At 35.2% G+C, this 18,248-nt stretch overlaps 2 protein-coding genes across 2 annotated transcripts; both read right to left on the bottom strand.

Moving 5' to 3' along the window:
• Positions 1-8,687: 8,687 nt before the first annotated feature.
• LOC132286442 (loganic acid O-methyltransferase-like) lies at positions 8,688-11,392 on the bottom strand. The gene is made up of 3 exons (XM_059788778.1): positions 11,003-11,392; positions 10,083-10,742; positions 8,688-9,394 (listed from the first exon to the last, which is right to left on the bottom strand). The coding sequence occupies exons 1-3, from the start codon at positions 11,093-11,095 to the stop codon at positions 9,059-9,061; spliced, it is 1,089 nt and encodes a 362-aa protein (XP_059644761.1). The 5' UTR covers positions 11,096-11,392; the 3' UTR covers positions 8,688-9,058.
• Positions 11,393-13,385: 1,993 nt separating this feature from the next.
• LOC132282157 (loganic acid O-methyltransferase-like) lies at positions 13,386-16,776 on the bottom strand. The gene is made up of 2 exons (XM_059783779.1): positions 16,673-16,776; positions 13,386-13,929 (listed from the first exon to the last, which is right to left on the bottom strand). Exons 1-2 carry the CDS (start codon positions 16,774-16,776, stop codon positions 13,386-13,388), a joined length of 648 nt encoding a protein of 215 aa, XP_059639762.1.
• Between the last annotated feature and the right edge of the window lie 1,472 nt (positions 16,777-18,248).

Genomic DNA, 18,248 nt, shown 5'->3' with positions numbered 1-18,248 from the left:
ATGACCTATTCCTAGTTTCCATAGAATTAACAGAGCCTAAATAGATATTTTCCCACTCAAATCTATAACATGCAAAATAAATATAAGTAATCTATTATACTTATAGTTTCCTGTCCAACAACTTGACGCACTAACCGTTAAATTTAATCATCAACTAATTTTCAGTGAAATATAAATTTTTAGCATAATTTCTATTTTCATGAACATATAATTCAAGTGGACAAGCTCTCAACGAAAATTTCTAATATAATTAAGAAATTAGAAACTCCAAATCCACACAGTCTACAAGACATTCGTAATTAACTCCATGTAATCCTAATGATTAATGCTTTGTGTCCAATTCTATGTTAATCTGGTCTTTGCATATTTATGTTTACCCTAGACCACTCCTAAACCACCCATCACAGTATTCATTCTCCACTAAAACACATTAAAACAATCACTAGGAAGCCTAATCACTGAAAAGTGGAAAAACAACCAACAGAACCAAAAACCCACGAACAAACAACCTGGAGCCGGCTCCAGAATATTGGAGCGGCCTCCAATGGCCCTGGAGCCTGCTCCTAGACCATTGGAGCCGCCTCCAGTCCAAGGAGAGCCGGCTCCAATCCAATAGGAGCCGGCTCTCTCCCTCCTCTTCTTTGTGTTCTCCTCTCCGGTCGCCGTTTACGCCTCCGATACTTCACAGTATAGGTTTTCAGAGAGTTTAGCTTAATCCCAGAAGATTCCAACCCTTAATTCAGTCTTTATTATGCTACTAATATGGATTAAACCAAGAATTAAACAAGAAAGTTCAAAGTTTAAACAGTTTACAATTTTAAAACAAAGTCCGTTTCAGTGAAACTCTGAACATGAAACAGCTAACGTTTTTATTTTTTTTAAACATGTAATTCATCCTGGAACTATTGAGTATGCAAAGAACACGAGTATAAGGGAGAGAGTAAGGTTAGAACTTGCCTTTTGAGATTTTTGTTAAAAATCTCTACGTTGTCTTTTACGATCTCCGGCGATTCCTCTTACAACTTCCTCTGTTCCTCGTTTCTAATTCAACAGACGTGTTTTGGTTTTATTATTTTTTTCCCCAAGCAGACTTCTCTTATATATTTATAGGCAACCAAAACCCTAAGTCCAATTACATCTAAAGTCTGAAACGCGGCCCATAAACACAACCTAGTTTATAAACCCTGTCGGCGCATTAAATTAAACCTAACCAGAACTAAAACCCTAACCACACTTTTTATACCTAGTCATAAATTAAAACATGTAATTACTAATTCAATTAAAGAACCAATAAAATTCCAAGTTAATGTAAAATAGAAAATAACATACAATTTACAGAAAATAAATAATCACAATTATCACAATTAATGTAAATAATTCAAATAATTAATTAAACCAAAGAAAACAAATAAACCAACTAATTAATTCAAAAAACACAAATAAGTCAAATAAATCAAATAAGTAAAAAGTCAATTAAAACATATTAAAACATAATTCAAAACGATTAATGAACCAAAAACAATTAATGAACAGAAAACAATTAAACAAAATACCGAGACTATCCTTTTGAAAATTAGGGGTATTACAATTTGCATGTGGGCCTGACCCACTCTTATTTTTACAGGTGTTCGTTAGTTCCAGTTTTAGAGCTGGATCATGTTGAGCAGATACAGTAATTCACTCCACCGATGCTGTAGGACTTTGTTTCATGTTTTAGGCTCTGGGTTTTTTTTCAGTCAACTGAGTACAGTGGGATATTTTAGGGGTCCACTAGATGGATTCCCGAGTTGTATACTTTGGAGAATGATTTGTATTCGTGGAGGATCAGTTGTAACAGAATAGTTTATCTGTTAATAAAATTTTATTCTGGGGTTTTTTTTTATTATCATTCTAGTTTCTTTTCAGCAAATTTTATTTACTTCATTTGTTTTAATTATATTCTGTATTCGATTATTGCTAATTGGTTTGATATCCTCGGGTAATCGGGCGTAGGCCTGGCCAACCCGCATCCGGAAATCCGGGGGTATCACACAAGTTCTCTTTATAGGAGAGAATACACGTACATACCTAGCTGGTCTATTTAATAATTTCCTATTTTACAGCATTTGACCAATATTTTATTTACAGAAAATATTCTCCAAATATTATATTTACAGCTAATAATATTTGATAGTATTATTACCAAATCTTTCCTTTTCAACACTCCCCCTCAAGTTGGTTTGAAGATATCCTCCATAGCCAGCTTACCAATTAGTCGGTCGAACTGCCTTGTAGGAAGTCTCTTTGTAAGCACATTTGCAACTTGCTCGGTAGTAGGAATGTATGGCATACAGATTAATCCATTTTCGAGCTTTTCCTTGATGAAATGTTTGTCTACCTCCACGTGCTTTGTTCTGTCATGAAGCACTGGATTGTGAGCGATCGAAATAGCAACTTTATTGTCACAATACAATTTCATAAGCAATGGATTAGAGACCTTTAATTTATCCAATAGTCTCTTAATCCATAACACATCACAAATTCCATGAGCAACTGATCTAAACTCGGCCTCTGCGCTGTTTCTCGCTACTACATTCTGTTTTTTACTCCGCCAGGTGACAAGGTTACCTCCAACAAAGGTCATGAACTGGCTAACCATGCTGACTGCAAAAGCTATATCTAGACGTGTATGTGACAAGTAAATCAGTCTTCCAACAAGTCTTTGATACTGCTCTCTATTTAGAACTTCTTCATCTTTAGAATGCTGCAGCTTAAGGTTGGACTCAATGGGTGTCTCGGCTGGTTTACATCCTAGCAGACCTGTCTCACTAAGTAAATCAAGAACATATTTACGTTGATTCACAAATATACCTTCTTTGGATCTAGCAAACTCCATTCCAAGAAAGTATTTTAATGCACCCAAATCCTTGATCTCAAAGTCAGCTGCAAGTCTCTTTTTCAGTCTCTCCAATTCTTCATTGTCATTACCTGTCAAGACTATATCATCCACATAGACAATTAACACTGCAACCTTACCTTCTCTACTGTGTTTGTAGAACATGGTATGGTCAGCTTGGCTCTAACAGTAGCCACAATTCTTAACAGCTCTCCCAAATCTCTCAAACCAAGCTCTAGGGGACTGTTTGAGACCATATAAAGATTTTTTCAGTCTATAGACTTTATTAGGTCCCAATTTTCCCTCAAACCCAGGTGGTAGATTCATAAAAACCTCCTCTTCAAGATCTCCATTTAAAAAGGCATTTTTTACATCTAATTGGTGTAATGGCCAGCTAAAATTCACAGCCAAAGATAACAAAATTCTGATTGAGTTTATCTTGGCTACAGGAGCAAAAGTTTCTTGATAATCAATTCTAGAGATCTGGGTGAACCCTTTTGCTAATAGTCTTGCCTTGTACCTCTCTATACTACCATCAACTTTACATTTCACCGTAAAGACTCACTTGCAGCCTACTATTCTTTTCTCCTTAGGTAAATCAACTATCTCCCAAGTACCACTTCTTCTAAAAGCATTCATCTCTTCCATCACTGCTAACTTCTAATTCGAATCATCAAGAGCTTCCTGAATGTTTCTCGGGACAAACAAGTGTGAGTTTTTTTAGGCAAAAGCCCTATGAGTATGAGAGAGTTTTTCATAAGAAAGGTATTTGGCAATGGGATATTTTGAATTTGGATATTTAATTCAAATACCTTTCCTAACAGCTATAGGAATATCAAGGTCTGATGGTTCTTGAATAGGAGAAGCAATAGGAACCGAAGATGAGTTAGGATTAAAATTACCTATGATATCTGGAAGTCCAGTTCCCGGAGATTGAGATTGATCAATTCCAAGAGGAATAGGCTGAATTTGACTCTTTTGATGAAGTATTCTCCGAGTATAAACCAGAGGCTCAGTATTGGGAACTTTTGTGCCCGGTTGTAGTGATTCTTTCCCTGTTTCAGATACAATAATGTTTGGCAATATATGACTAGAATTCTCTTCATTGTTTTCATTGGTTTTATCACATTGTTCTTGACTTTGAATTTCGAGAATAACAGTAGGATGAGGTGAAGGAGTCAAAATCACATTTGGTAAAGGAGTAGGAGATAAATCCCGAAAAATTTCTTTCATCACCTCATTCTCCCCCTGAAGAGAATTTTTGGGAAAGTATGATTTATTTTCAAAGAAAGAGACATCCATACTTACATAAAATTTTCTTGTTTGGGGATTATAACACTTATATCCCTTTTGATTAGAAATATACCCTATGAAAACACATTTTTCAGCTCAAGGATCAAGTTTGGACTGAGTATTATTAGGTATATGAACAAAAGCTATGCAGCCAAAAACCTTTAGAGGTAAATCGGAGTATATCCTTGATAATGGAAAAGTTCTTTTGAAACATTCTAATGGCGTGCTATATTTTAAAACACGTGAAGACATTCTATTAATCAAATACGATACTATTAAAACAGCTTCCCCCCAAAGATAGTTTGGAACATTTATTGAAAACATTATAGCACGAGCCACTTCAAGTAAATGTTTATTTTTTCTTTCAGCAATTCCATTTGTTGAAGGGTATCCACACACGTAGACCGATGATGAATACCCTTTTCTTTCAAAAAACTCCCCAAAATTTCATTAAAATACTCGGTTCCATTATCGGTGTGAAAAATGCTAATTTTTGCTTGAAACTGAGTTTCAACCATTGTATAAAAATCTTTAAAAATTTTTCCAGCCTCAAACTTTTCATTTATCAAATAAACCCAATATAAACCGGTATGATCATCTATAAAAGTAACAAACCATTTTTTCCTAGAGATATTCGTGACTCTTGAAGGTCCTCAAACATCACTATGTATTAAATAAAATGGTTTTGAAGAAGTATAAGGTTTTGGCAAATATGTAGTACGATGACTCTTAGATAAGCAACAACTTTCATAATAGAACGATGAACAATCCAAACCTTTAAATAAAGTAGGAAACAAATGTTTAAGATATGAAAAGCTAGGATGTCCTAGTCTTAAATGCCAAAACATTATTTGTTCATAAACAGAGTTAGAACTAACACTACTAAGGCTCTGAGCCTTTTTATTACTGGAGAAGTCCCCATCAAAGTAGTAAAGTCCATCTATTATCTTAGCACTGCCAATCTTCTTCCCCGAGCTCCAGTCCTGAAATTCACAGTAAGAATTACAGAAAATTAAACGACAATTAGATTCTTTGGTTAGTTTACTCACAGACAAAAGGTTATAGGCTAGTTTAGGGACATGGAGAACATTTTTAAGATTTATATTCTCGGATAATTTTATCAAACCTTTTCCTGCAATAGGTGATAAACTACCATCTACAATTCTAATTTTTTCAAGACCTAAACATGGTGAGTAAGTGCTAAAAAGATTGGAAAGGCTGGTCATATGATCAGAAGCTCCAGAATCGATGATCCATGGAGTATAATTTAAACAACAAGAAAGGGCATTAAGTGCACTACCTGTTTGTGCAAGAGAAACATTAGGAATACCAGATGAGGAATTAAATTTCAGCAACTTTAGAAGGTGATCCATCTGCTCCTTGCTTAAGGGACTTGTCTCAGCTTCATTGGCAGTAGGAACCGCACGCCTATTTCTGTCACTAGACTTGCTACTCTTCCAATTCGCTGGTTTTCAGTGGATTTTCCAGCAGTTCTCTCGAGTATGGCGTGGTTTGTTGCAGAAGTCGCACCAAACCAGTGGCTTTTCTTCAGGTTTTCGTTGAAAATTAACTGCTTTATTAGCAGCAGTCTCGACAACAATAAGGGCAGAACTTTCAACAGGTCCATTGGTAATCTTCTTCCCCAACATTACATATCTGCGGCTCTCTTCTCTTCGAACCTCAGCAAACACTTCACCAATCGGAGGAAGTGGAGTCCTGCCAATGATTCGTCCTCGTACTTCATCAAATTCCACGTTGAGCCCAACAAGAAATTTGTAAATACGATGAGCCTCTACGGTCCGTTTGTAGTGATTGGCATCTTCAGTGGATTTCCATTCATAATCATTGAATAAATCCATGTCCTGCCAAATGCGCTTTAATGAATTGAAATACTTGGTGATCGAGTCTTCTCTCTGCCAAATCGCACCAAGTTTTAGAGTCAATTCGTAGATCTGAGACTGATTTCCCAAATCAGAGTACACATGATTCACGTTGTCGCAGAGCTCCTTAGCCGTGGAGTAGCACATATAGTTGGAGCTAATATCCTCGTCCATGGAGTTCACAAGCCAAGTCATCACCATTGAATTTTCTGCATCCCAGGTCACGTACGTTGGGTCCTCCAATGCTGGTGCCTTCTTGTCTTCCGTCAGGTACCCGATCTTTCCCCGCCCTCTGATGTACATCCGAACGGACTGGGACCACCGTAAATAATTGTCACCATTAAGGCGAATATTGGTGATCTGAGCTAAGTGAGAATTGGTACTGGGGGCTTGGGTTGTCGGATTTGTTGACTGGGTTGTGATAGGCAAGGATGACATGGAGGAACCGTTAAACATGGCTGATTAGTGAAGAAATTGTACAGAAAAGAAAATTAGGGTTTTTTTTTTCCTTAGGGTGGCTCTGATACCATATAAACTATAAAGGAAAGAAAAATAGAAAAACATTTTTCTCTGTATTAGCACACAATTCACGAGTTTACACAGGTTCTCTTTATAGAAGAGAATACATGTACATACCTAGCTGGCCTATTTAATAATTTCCTATTTTACAGCATTTGACTAATATTCTATTTACAGAAAATATTCTCCAAATATTATATTTACAGCTAATAATATTTGGTAGTATTACTACCAAATCTTTCCTTTTCAACATTAATTGCATTGCATAGGATCAAATCATTTCTCAAGCAAGAAATGAATTCTTTCTCTGAGGGATGGGTGGAAGCAATTTAGCCGCTAGGTAGCTTGAAATCGCCTCCATGATGCACAAAAATACTTACATATATAAGTTATATAACTCTAAATATTGATTAAAAAAAAAAAAAATTTGAAACAGCTTTGTTTGTGCGGAGAAACTGAAAGAATGAAAAAAAAAAAGAAAACTACGAATCTTATAGTTTATTTCATATTGGGATTTCCAGAGAAGAATAAATATAATGACCAAAAGTAAAATGATAAGAATTCTTGTTTCTTACTGTATTGTGGTGGCAATGGCGGAGGTGGGTTGTGGCAGCGATGGTGAGATAGAGGATATTGAGAGGTTAGAGAGAGAAAAAAAAAAAAAAAAAAAAAAAAAAAACTGTTGACAAAGAGGGTAACTGTTTAAGGGGTATTTTTGTCCAAACACATAACCCTTTAAACAGACAGTAGTTAAAATACCCTCCTCATGATAGTTAGGGAGGTTTTTTGCTAAAACAATTCATAAGAGGGGTTTTTTTGCTAACAAATCAACGTCGAGGGGGGTTTCTTACAATTCGCCCTAAAGAGAATGAGAATAAAGTCCTTAAATTCATTAATGCACAATTCATTAATCATCTTCCTTTTATACTTTTTATTATTATTATTTTTTTGGGATTTAGACAAGAGAGATAATTTATTTAATAAATATAGTTTTTGGGTGTTTTTTTTTTTTTTTTTTTTTTTTTTCATGTCAAAAGAGATAATTTTTTAAATGGTTACTTTTTATTTTTTTATCCGGCCAAAAAAGGCAATTTTTTTAACATAAAAAAAATTATGTTTTTTTGGTCCCTTAAAAAATAATTATTCAAATTTTATTTTATTTTTGTGTTGCTAAAAGATACTTAAAATATTAAAAATTAGAGATAAAGAGAGAAAATATGAAAGGGTAGTTGTGTCATTTAAAAAATAATAATTATTTACTTGTAAAGATAAGGTTAGAATGATCATTTCATTTAAGATTATAGTGAAAATATTGAAATATGTAGTGCAAGCTTCCCTAGATTTATGAATGAAATTAATGGACCAAACATTTTCAACTGACAATACCAAAAATCAAATACGACTATGACTCTTGTTAACCTTATATAGGGTGACTTGAATTATATGGCTTGTGCACGCCACCTCACTACTCATTCACATTGGGTTAAATATTGTCTCTACTTATGATTTTTTTCAAAACAACTGTTAGAGCTAGAAGATGTTTACACATATACTAATATAAGAGTCAATAACTACCAATAGGCATGTGGCCTAGCGGTACAAGACTCCTATATTTCAAAAAGAGGTTAGGGGTTTGAACCTTTCGTTCTTTAGAAATTTTCACCATAATCTCGGCTACATTTTTTCCATCAAAAGATTTACCTTTCCCCTTACTGATCGAAATGGACATAGCAACAAACACTAGTTTGAATATTTGAGAACTTAATTAGATGCCTTATTATTAATTACAAACAATTTTTTTTCCTAAATTATTAATTACAAACATTATTAGCTACCAAACCCCTTAAATCTAATATAGATTGAGAGAGTTATATGCTTAATTACAATAATGGTGATGATGATAGCTCGACTCCGCATTATGATGATTAATTACCAAACTTTTAAATAGTCAAATCGAATTAAGAGAGTACAATAAATGTACATATACTAATAAGAGCTCAACTTGCATACTTGATTCATCAATGTCATGGCATTAAAATTTATGAAAATTTTGTCTTCAACATGTCATTTGCCAACAAAGACCTAATATATATTCCACGACCATGCAGTGGCTAATCATAACAAAGTCAAAATCCCCTAAAAATGTAACCTACCAAAAAAATCTATGCTACCTCACGCGGTCAAGATTTCACCTTTCATTAACTTTATAAATTTAAGATATGGCTTATTTAAATTTGTACCACAAAATTATTCAGGTCAAAAAGATTTTTTATTTTATTTTTTCTTATCTGGGTAAGGTTTTAATTCAGTTCTCAAGGTATCTTCATCTAGTTTTGTTCAATTAAATAAATTTTTTTTTTTTTTTGGGGGGTTCAAGAATGAAGTTTAAAATAGAGAAGCATTGATCAAAAGTTCAAACACACACAATCAATAACTCTTTATTTTGGATCAAAATGCATGGACAGCACTAGCTATTTGGTCTTTCAATCTGTTACTTTCGCTTCAGACAGACGAAAATGACAAACTCTTGGCGGTATTTCATGTCAAAGACAAAGTAATTCTCTTCCATTTTCTTGGTATAGCGTTCAAACAACCCCTCAACAATCTCAGTGCCAAAGTGTTCCGAAATGAGTCCCTCTATGACAACTCTAAGATGCGTCGACAACATTTGACAGTCGGGCATTTCTGGATTCTTGTAGGGAACAAAATTTTCCATTCTTTCAATGCTGAATTCTGCATTTGTCTCTATCACTTCTTTCAACTCCTTTGGTGATGTAAGGTATATGGGAACGTTGAAGGACTCCACTTTTTCCTCACTGATCATTCCCTGCAATAAAACAGAAATTAATCATCATACTATATGTTAATTAGGGTAATAAATTTTACATATAATAGTAATGAGATCAATTATTCTATGGTTTCACAGTGCCTGTCCTTTTAAAAGATCATTTTACAAATTTAATCATAGATTATAAATTTATAAGACATTTCTTTTAACGTCTAATATACAATTGATTACAGAATATATATGATTTTAAATTAGAGCACAAAACTAGTTTATAAATGCTGCAATGTACACATATTAATTTGAATAAAAATTGGTTGATTCAGAGCATGTTAGGCTATTGATCAATGTCTCCATTAATGTATTTTTAGAAAATAGAGCAGGACGAACGTCATATTTGACATCAGCTAAATCAAAATTTTGGAACTCAATAAAAAATCAAAGGTCAAACCAAGGTATATATGTACTCATTCAATAGGATCCACACCCTTGTTTTGTTTTGTCATGTGGTGATGGACTTTCATATGCTAGGGTTGAGCTAGCCATATCATGATGAATGCTACAGTCACCCACAAATATATATATATATAGATATATATATATATAAAGGCACCATGAAGAGACTAAGATTCATACCTAAAGGCTTATATTATCTTCATGTGTTGAATTGATTTTTTTTTTTTCATCAAATATATAGCAGAACATTAATTTGCCATTCTTTAAACCTTACCAACTCAGCCATCTCCACGAGGCAAGATGCAAGCAGGCCGAATTGCATACTGGAGCAAGTCTGAGAAGCAAGGAATCCGTCCTCACAACCGCCTACGAAAAATAGAATGACCCCCCCACTCACAATCTCTAATGCTCTAGCACTTAAGAAGGTCTTCATGTCATTTTTGAACTGAGCTGAATATGCCTCGAGTACTTTCTCATTGCCGGTGTAGTGAACTTTCTTTCCACTCCATGCAAGAGAGTTTCTGTCCAGCACTTCTTCTGGAATCTTAGAAAGCCAGTGCAGTGAATTGGAGGAGTGTGCAATGTGGAGTGTGGCCTTGGGAAATACGCGTCCATGGAAAGAACCAGGCACTCCAGCTGCAAAGTATTCTCGCGAGGGAGGGAGGGACATGAACAGTGTGTTGAAATCGTTGCTGGTGAGATCATTGAAGAACACATGGAATTCTAGGGTTTTAGAATTTTGTTGGGTGGATTTGTGTTTGAGCTCTATAGCTTCTATGATGTTTTGCACTGAAATGAATGTGTTAGGTCCTGTGGAACAGCCAAAATCAGCTATACGAATAAGGTTGGGACAATCAAGAAGAGGGTTTCCAATGTCAAACTTCTCTGCTATGGCTTTAGTGATCATACCCTTTGCACCATCCACCACTTCTTTCTGCCAAAGAGAAAGGGTTTAATCTCATCATCATCACCCAAGTACATCAAAATAACTCCCAAGTTCTAATAAATAAATAAAATAAAAAAATAAAAAAACAAGAAGGGCTAGCAGAGTGCCTCTAAGCCTTACCTCCTTAGCCGTTTCCTATTTCAAGTCCATGGCTTCCAGATCATATTAGAGCAACCTTATCGTTACGCCAAAAGAGTATAATTTATTTTAGCTAATGAATACCTAATATGTAGTAACAAAGAACAAACCTGATAGCAGGAATTCTGAGCATAGCTGTTGGGGCCATTTCCACCATTCACGGGATATGATTCAGCCATGTTCTTGGTCTGCACATCAGCCATCTCTGTCTCTCTTTGTGACTGTGAGTGCTTGCAGTGTGTGTGTGTGTGGACTCTCGGTGCAGGCACTGTGTCCTTTATAGGCAGCAAGTCTTGGTACGAGGTGATATATAGACTCTAGGGTTATGGTGGCTAGTAAGTGTAGGCAGTGCATGGACTACTCATGCAATTATCAAATGAAGCCAATCTGTCTCCTTTCTTCCAACCAGTAATAACACAACAATCGAGGCTCAAGCCTTGAGTATTTTTCTTTCTTCACCTAATCTTTCTAAAATAAAATTGTGCAACACCTTTAAAGTGGAAGGCACTGTAATTAATTAATCAATACATGGCAGAACTGTGGTCCTTAAGAGTGGAGTTACTTTTTTGAGTAATTCAATGACCTAATTTGATTTTAGCATCTTAGTAGAATTGTGGTCCTCAAGTGTGGAGTCACTTTTTGCTTAGAACCATGTAATTAGAATCTTGGAAGTGGAATTGGATGCTAAAGATTGTGGTCCTTGAGTGTTAATTTGTAGATGCTAAATGCAGTTCTCCACTTACTGTCAATGGCACTTACAAACTATACTATTGTACAGCATTATATGTAGAATATGATATTCTGGTGCAGGTTTAACTAAAGTTTTTTTTTTTTTTTTGGACCAGATTTCTAATGCCCTAGAGGCCTACTCTGCTTTCTACACTTTTGTGATGTTATTATAATCATAGCCAATTGTCCCTTCCTCTGAGAAATATATGTTACACATGGTTGATCCTCTTTTTTTATGCTATATGATTGTGTGACCAAATTCTAGGGGAAAAGATTTTAACTAAAAACAACACTTCCCCCATCCTCACCCACCAGAAGGAAAAGGGTTGGGTGGTGGGTGGAGGTGGGGTAAAGAACTCAGTCAACTCCCTGTTTGGTTCCCCTGAAAGAAAGAGAGAAAATGCTCACAGATGCTTAAATCTATAGGCCATTTAGACATCCGAAAGAAGCCTTTTTTTTTTTTTTTTTTCGAAGTGTGCTTTTAACAGCAACATGATACAGAATGGAACAACTTCATTACCATAGGATCTTAATGCCTTATTATTTGGTTTGAATGTTAAATGAGTACAATATTGCCCATATTGCCTAGTTTTACTTGAATGAACTCTAATTAATTAATTCTCTGTAGCATCTGGAATAATTGTGAAACTCTAATTTGAGCAATAATTTCAGTATGTTTGTAATGAATCAATCCTATAGGATGGATCAATATACAGAATAGAACAACTTTACTAACAAACCAGTTGAAATATTTTACCAGGAGAATTGTGATGCCCATATATTACAGGTTATTGAAGGACAACAATTTTATTATGCATTTGAAGGATAACAAGTAAATTTAGGAAAATTGTTGATTCTAAAACAAGAGATCATAAAATCAAAACGCTTTGCGCTGGAGAAGAACAAATAGTTCCACGATTTTCTTGTAGCTGGACGAATAAAGGGAGTACGACTCTGAGACCTTGTTCGCGAACCTGTCGAAGAGCTCGTCAATGATCTCACTTCCAAAGTGCTCCTTGATTATCCCTTCCCACGCAGCTCTCATGTGAAGCACAAACATGTTGACATCAGGAGCTGTGTTATTCGTTGCAGGGGCGCGTATTAATGGTTCCATTTTCACAATTCTGAAACTCCCATTTCCCTCTATCAGCTTCTCCAATTTATCTTCACTTACCAATCCCTTGAATTAGGATAAGCAGCTTCAGGTCAAGTCACAAATACAGCAATAACTTGTGTGTGTTACCAGGTGATTATTAATCAGTTTCAACATAGAAGGGATATTACTAGGGTTGCAAATGAAGAGAGCCAAGCCGAGCTAGAGTGTGTTGGAGCTAGGCTCGTTTGTTTGTGGACTCAGGTCAAGCTCAGATAGGGATTATTTTTAAAATCTCGGGCTCAGCTCATTTAAATAACAAAAGTTGTCCGGGCTCAATTTGAGCTCTTGTTCAATATCGTTTTGATTTGTTCATAAACTTACACGTCTATGTTCATAAACATGTTCATGAGCTTACGTTCATGAACCTATACAAGACTATGTTTATGAATGTGTTCATGAGTCTATACGAGCTCATGTTCACGAGCTTAAACAAGCTAAGCTCAGAAATTGAGCTTGAGCTGGGCAATAAAAGAACCACCCCTAAACGAGACGAGCTCAAGCTGTTCATGTGTCAACTCGTTAACTCGGCTCATTAGCAGCACTAGATATTATTGATTGGAAGGGAAAAAAATTGAACAACTGGAAGAAGCCTTACCATCTGGACCATGTCAAGGACAGTGGCTCCTAAAAGATCGATGACTGCGGTGAGAGGGCTTTGGGAAGGAAGGATCCCAACTGGGATACATGGGATGAGAACTGCCATGAGACCTCCATGGACAAGCTCGTGTCCTGGCATTTAAAAAGGACTCGACGTCCTTAGCAAATTGAGCTGAGTAAGCCTCAACAACTTCATCAGGAGCATTTGTATAATGGATCCTCCCCTTATTCCATGCAGGCGACTTTTCGTCAACCACCTCCATTGGAATCCTTGAGAGCCATTGAACTGCATAAGAGGCGTTGACGAAATAAAGAGACGCCTTGGGGAATAAGCGGCCGTGAAAAGAACCTGGTACACCGGCTGCAAAGTATTGCCCATCATGAGACTGCAGAGAGTTGAAAAGCATGTTGAAATCATTGGAAGCAAGGTCATTGAAGAAGACTTGAAATTCCACAGCTTCTGAAGTAAGACCATGAGACTGGCACTGGAGTTTTATGGATTCTACAATGTTTTCACCGCGATGAATGTGTTGGGTCCAACAGAACATCCCAAGTCTGCAATATAGAACGAGTTTGAAGAACTAATGAACTGGTTTACATCAAATATTTCAGCAATGGCCTCACTGATCAAGTCCTTGGCACTGTCCATTACCTGTAGCTGCAAAATGAAATTTTAGTTGTAAGTTTTGGTTTCCGTTTAAGTAAATGATGGCAATTATGATAATATAATGATAAAGATGCTTACATTGCATGATATGAATCACTGATCAAATAAATAATGAACTTGTGAGTGAACGATAGGTATAGTATCCATTAAAAAATAAAATAAAACAAACAAACAAACTTATATGGTATGACCATATTGAACGTACATCCTGTTAAAAGATGAAGAGTTAGATTGTTTAGAAGCTAAGCGACAAAAGAGGCCGACCAAACCTAAAAACTTAAATTTAAGAGAAGATGTTAACAAAAATCACGATAAAAAAGTAAACAAGTCGCACATAAAGAACTATGGTTCATAGTCGCGGTGTAAGGGATTCGGGCGAATATCGGTGTAAACTAGTCAAATCGGTGAAAATTTAGGTCGTTTTTAAGTCTAAACTTACGTTCACGGTAAAAATCTAACGAAAGATTTCACTACATGAAAAATAACGTTATCTCTTGCAATTTTCAGTTGTAACGACACGGAAAGATACCAAAATAATAATAATAAAATATATAAAATTTCGGCATGACTCCGCAGAAAAAATCCCTCTACAACCTGTTGAAATACCAAAAAAAAAAATACAATAGCCTCACTGGGTTTTAAAAATAACCCGTCCTGTCCCAACACACAATACAAGTATTACATCACATTTCCAATATAATTACATACATATCAAAAATCCCCTTTCACCATTTCATCTAAACAGAAACACATCTTAGTTACATCAAGTTACAGTTCATAAAATGTAGCTAGAATTTAAAAATCCATAACTTACAACATTGTACCCATTAAACTAGAATTTCACAAAATAGTTAAGAGTACATTACAAAATATTAAGGTTCTAATACAAAGATAACAAAAATAAAATGGTTCTTCAAGCTCGTCTAAACCTGTGGTGGATCGTCGTCCACCACCTCTTTTCCATGTCCTAAAAAATGTTAAAAAATAATGGGATAAGTATAAGCTTAGTAGGAAGTGTCTAAGACACACTTCTTATATCCTCGTGAATCCCACACAAAGAATAGATAAAAAGGGACGGGGTCATACCATGAGAAAAACATAATCTCAATCACAATAACAAGCATGGTATAAATAACATCCAACCACAAATTTCCCACATGTACCATGAAGTGCAAATGAAGTGCAATGTCATGCTTATGCCACTCCCCGTTTCCGAAACAATTCTATTTCAACAACTAAACCGTTACTGTAATTCGACCCAAGGCACCTCCAAGGTATCACGAAAGGAAAGTTGGTTAACTATCTATCCACGACCATAAGGCACCTCTAAGGCGTCGCATCCGGCCTAGTTAACTCAACTACATTCCCTTCTAAACTACACCAACATCACGGACCACTAGGCGCCTCCTAGGCGTCCGGTTTTCGCAACACTTTTAGAAAATATTTTTCCCAAAATAATTTCGTTTGTTCTAAAAATATTTTTCCCCCTTTCTCTTTCCCAATGAATGCATGAATGCGTGTGTTTCAATTTATCAATTTAACTATAAGCTTTCACAAATTCCATTTACATCATCATCACAATTTAATAGGAATTTCTAAACATTCATTTTTTTTTTTTTTGTCCATAACCATAGCATCAATTCTTCAAAGTAATAAAAAAAATGAATCATAGAACATACAACATATCAACACTAAGTATGCTCGTTTACCGTAATAAAAATAGTCATGTATATGAACTCAAATAACACATGGAACAAAATTATCATTTTAATTACACATAACTACAACAACAACAAGCTAGGTAATCAAAATTTAGCATGCTTAGGATCAAATTTAAGGGGAAAAATTCACAAAAATCCAAGAAGTTGTAGATTAGAACACCCCTACTTCAAATTTGATGAAAATACCCAATTTGAGCCCAAGAATCCTAGAATTTCGAACTTCCTAGAGTGTACCAAAACTTGAAATTGCTTACACCCACTTAAAGATCTTGCCGTGCTCTCCGCTTTGCTACAAACGGCTCCCAAAAACTCTAAAAAATGAGGAAGTAATTAAAGATAGAAGATGAAAAAGAAAAAAAGGAAATTTTTTTTTTGTTCGAGAGAGAGAGAGAGATTTGGTCTCTGCAGAAAGGTAATGTCATTACCTTTGATATAATAAGAGGTGGGTCCCACAGGTATATAAATATTTATTTAACTTTAACATTTATTTATATATACATATATATAAACATTACATCAATGTTCTCATAATATTTCATTCCAAACCCTAAGCGCCCTGCTAGACTATATGAGAATTTATATAAGGTTCAAGATTAGTAAGTGAAAAAACCAGGTCAAAAAAAAACTCCTCGGGGTACTATCCCTAAACGTGTGACTTTAGTAGGCTTAGGCCTATACAAAGCCAATCTTTGGTCGAAATCGGGTCGCATTCGAGACCATAAAATTCAATTCACTACATCAAAGAACACATGGTATAATAAGATTAAAAAAAGAATGCGAAAAAGAATTCATGTAGTCACCTATTCATATAGGATAAAAGACAAAAATCAGAACATTGAATCATGATAATACAATGCATGTCTGCCCTAAAGAATAAAAGAGTGGACATGATTAAATCAGTCCTACAAACATTGCATCTGTGTAGACGTCTACCTGATAAGTGGAATTCTTGTTGTTACTATAAAGGCCATCTCCACCATTCATAGGAGACATTTCAGATGATGTATAAGCCATATCTATATCTATATATCTATGCAACTCAGTGAAATGACAGTGACTATTTATACTAGTTTACCCACAGTCATGCTTGCTTATGGTTATCAGTCAAGCCATGAATTCTTTAGCAATTATTTTCAAATCGACATCAAACCTCAATGTTGTCAATGAGCGGAAATTACCAAGAGAATCATAACAACTACTTACAAATTATCTAAGGGGTGTCAAATCTTAAAATTGTCTGAAGAGCAAAGTCCAACAGAAGAGACAAAATGCATTGGCAAAAAATTAAACTGAAACAACTATTTTTCTGATTCCAAGCCGCCTGTGATTTTTTTAGTGTATCGTATCTTTTGATATAAACCATGCCACTTTTATTTTTTCATTTAATGGTAATAAAATGAAATATTAATCCCAAGGATTGGCTCGAGTGGAAAGTTTACTTGGAGTTGTTATTTCATAAAGCAACAAGTTTAAAGTTAGACTCAAACAGTTTCTTGGGAAGGCACTCGTAGGTGAAAGACCTAGTTTTACTCGACCCGCGCAGAGGAAGCAATTTGTTCAGTGCTTCAGTTCCGGTTCCAAAAATTTGGAACCTATAAGAAGAGGAACCGTACTAATAATTATATAGAGCCTATATTTACCGAAAATACATATATATGCCTACATTTATCGAAAATATATGTACATGTCTATTAGATGTTTGTTTGGCAATACATGTAGCCCGAGTTAATTGCCTTTAGTCAAGGAATTGCTAAAAAAAAATGAGGGGGGACCGTAACCGGTTCGGTTCGGTTAAGTTCCGGTTCCATGTCCCAACGGTTCTAGTTCCAGTTCTAGTTTTTATGAACGATTTCAATTAGGTTCTGTCAATAACATAACTGTTTCGGTTCTGATTCCGTCAAAAACCGTACTAAATCAGACTTTGTGTACCCTTACAAAGCTTCATATACCCAATTACCTAAAAAAAAAATTAAAAGAAAAATATAAAATCCAAGGCAAATGATCGAGGGAGCATATACCGTTTCACTCAATAAAAGATTTTTTGTAATATTAATGATTATATATCATCACAAGCCTGAAGCCTCTCAAGTCGCAACAAATGATTGAATGGTGTCAACATATATGTTTCTAGCTTGCCTACGTTTCAAGTCGCAACAAATGATTGAATGGTGTCAACATATGTGTCAAAAGCATATGCCAATAGAGAAGTCTTGGATCTAAAATCATAGACATTCACAAGCACCCTGTCTGCAGTATATACCAGTAATGACTTGAAAAAATAGCATATAAATTACCCAATCTTGCCTGGTGTGTGCGCTATCAAATGGGGTACCTTAGAGGCTGTTTTCTAATATTGTACCAAGTGACTTAGATTTTGACATCACTTTTTTATGCATGATCGTTGCAACATTAAAATATATATATTTAAAAAAAAAAAAAAAAAAAAAAAAAAAAAAAAAAAAGAATAAATGAAAATTAGTCCAACT

The sequence above is a fragment of the Cornus florida genome, unplaced genomic scaffold, assembly GCF_030987335.1.
Source record: "Cornus florida cultivar Cherokee Brave unplaced genomic scaffold, ASM3098733v1 CherokeeBrave_3.0.0_Hap2_Chr11, whole genome shotgun sequence".
Lineage (NCBI taxonomy): Eukaryota > Viridiplantae > Streptophyta > Magnoliopsida > Cornales > Cornaceae > Cornus > Cornus florida.
Note: the sequence above shows the minus strand (reverse complement) of the source record. Positions and strands in the feature narration are given on the sequence as shown.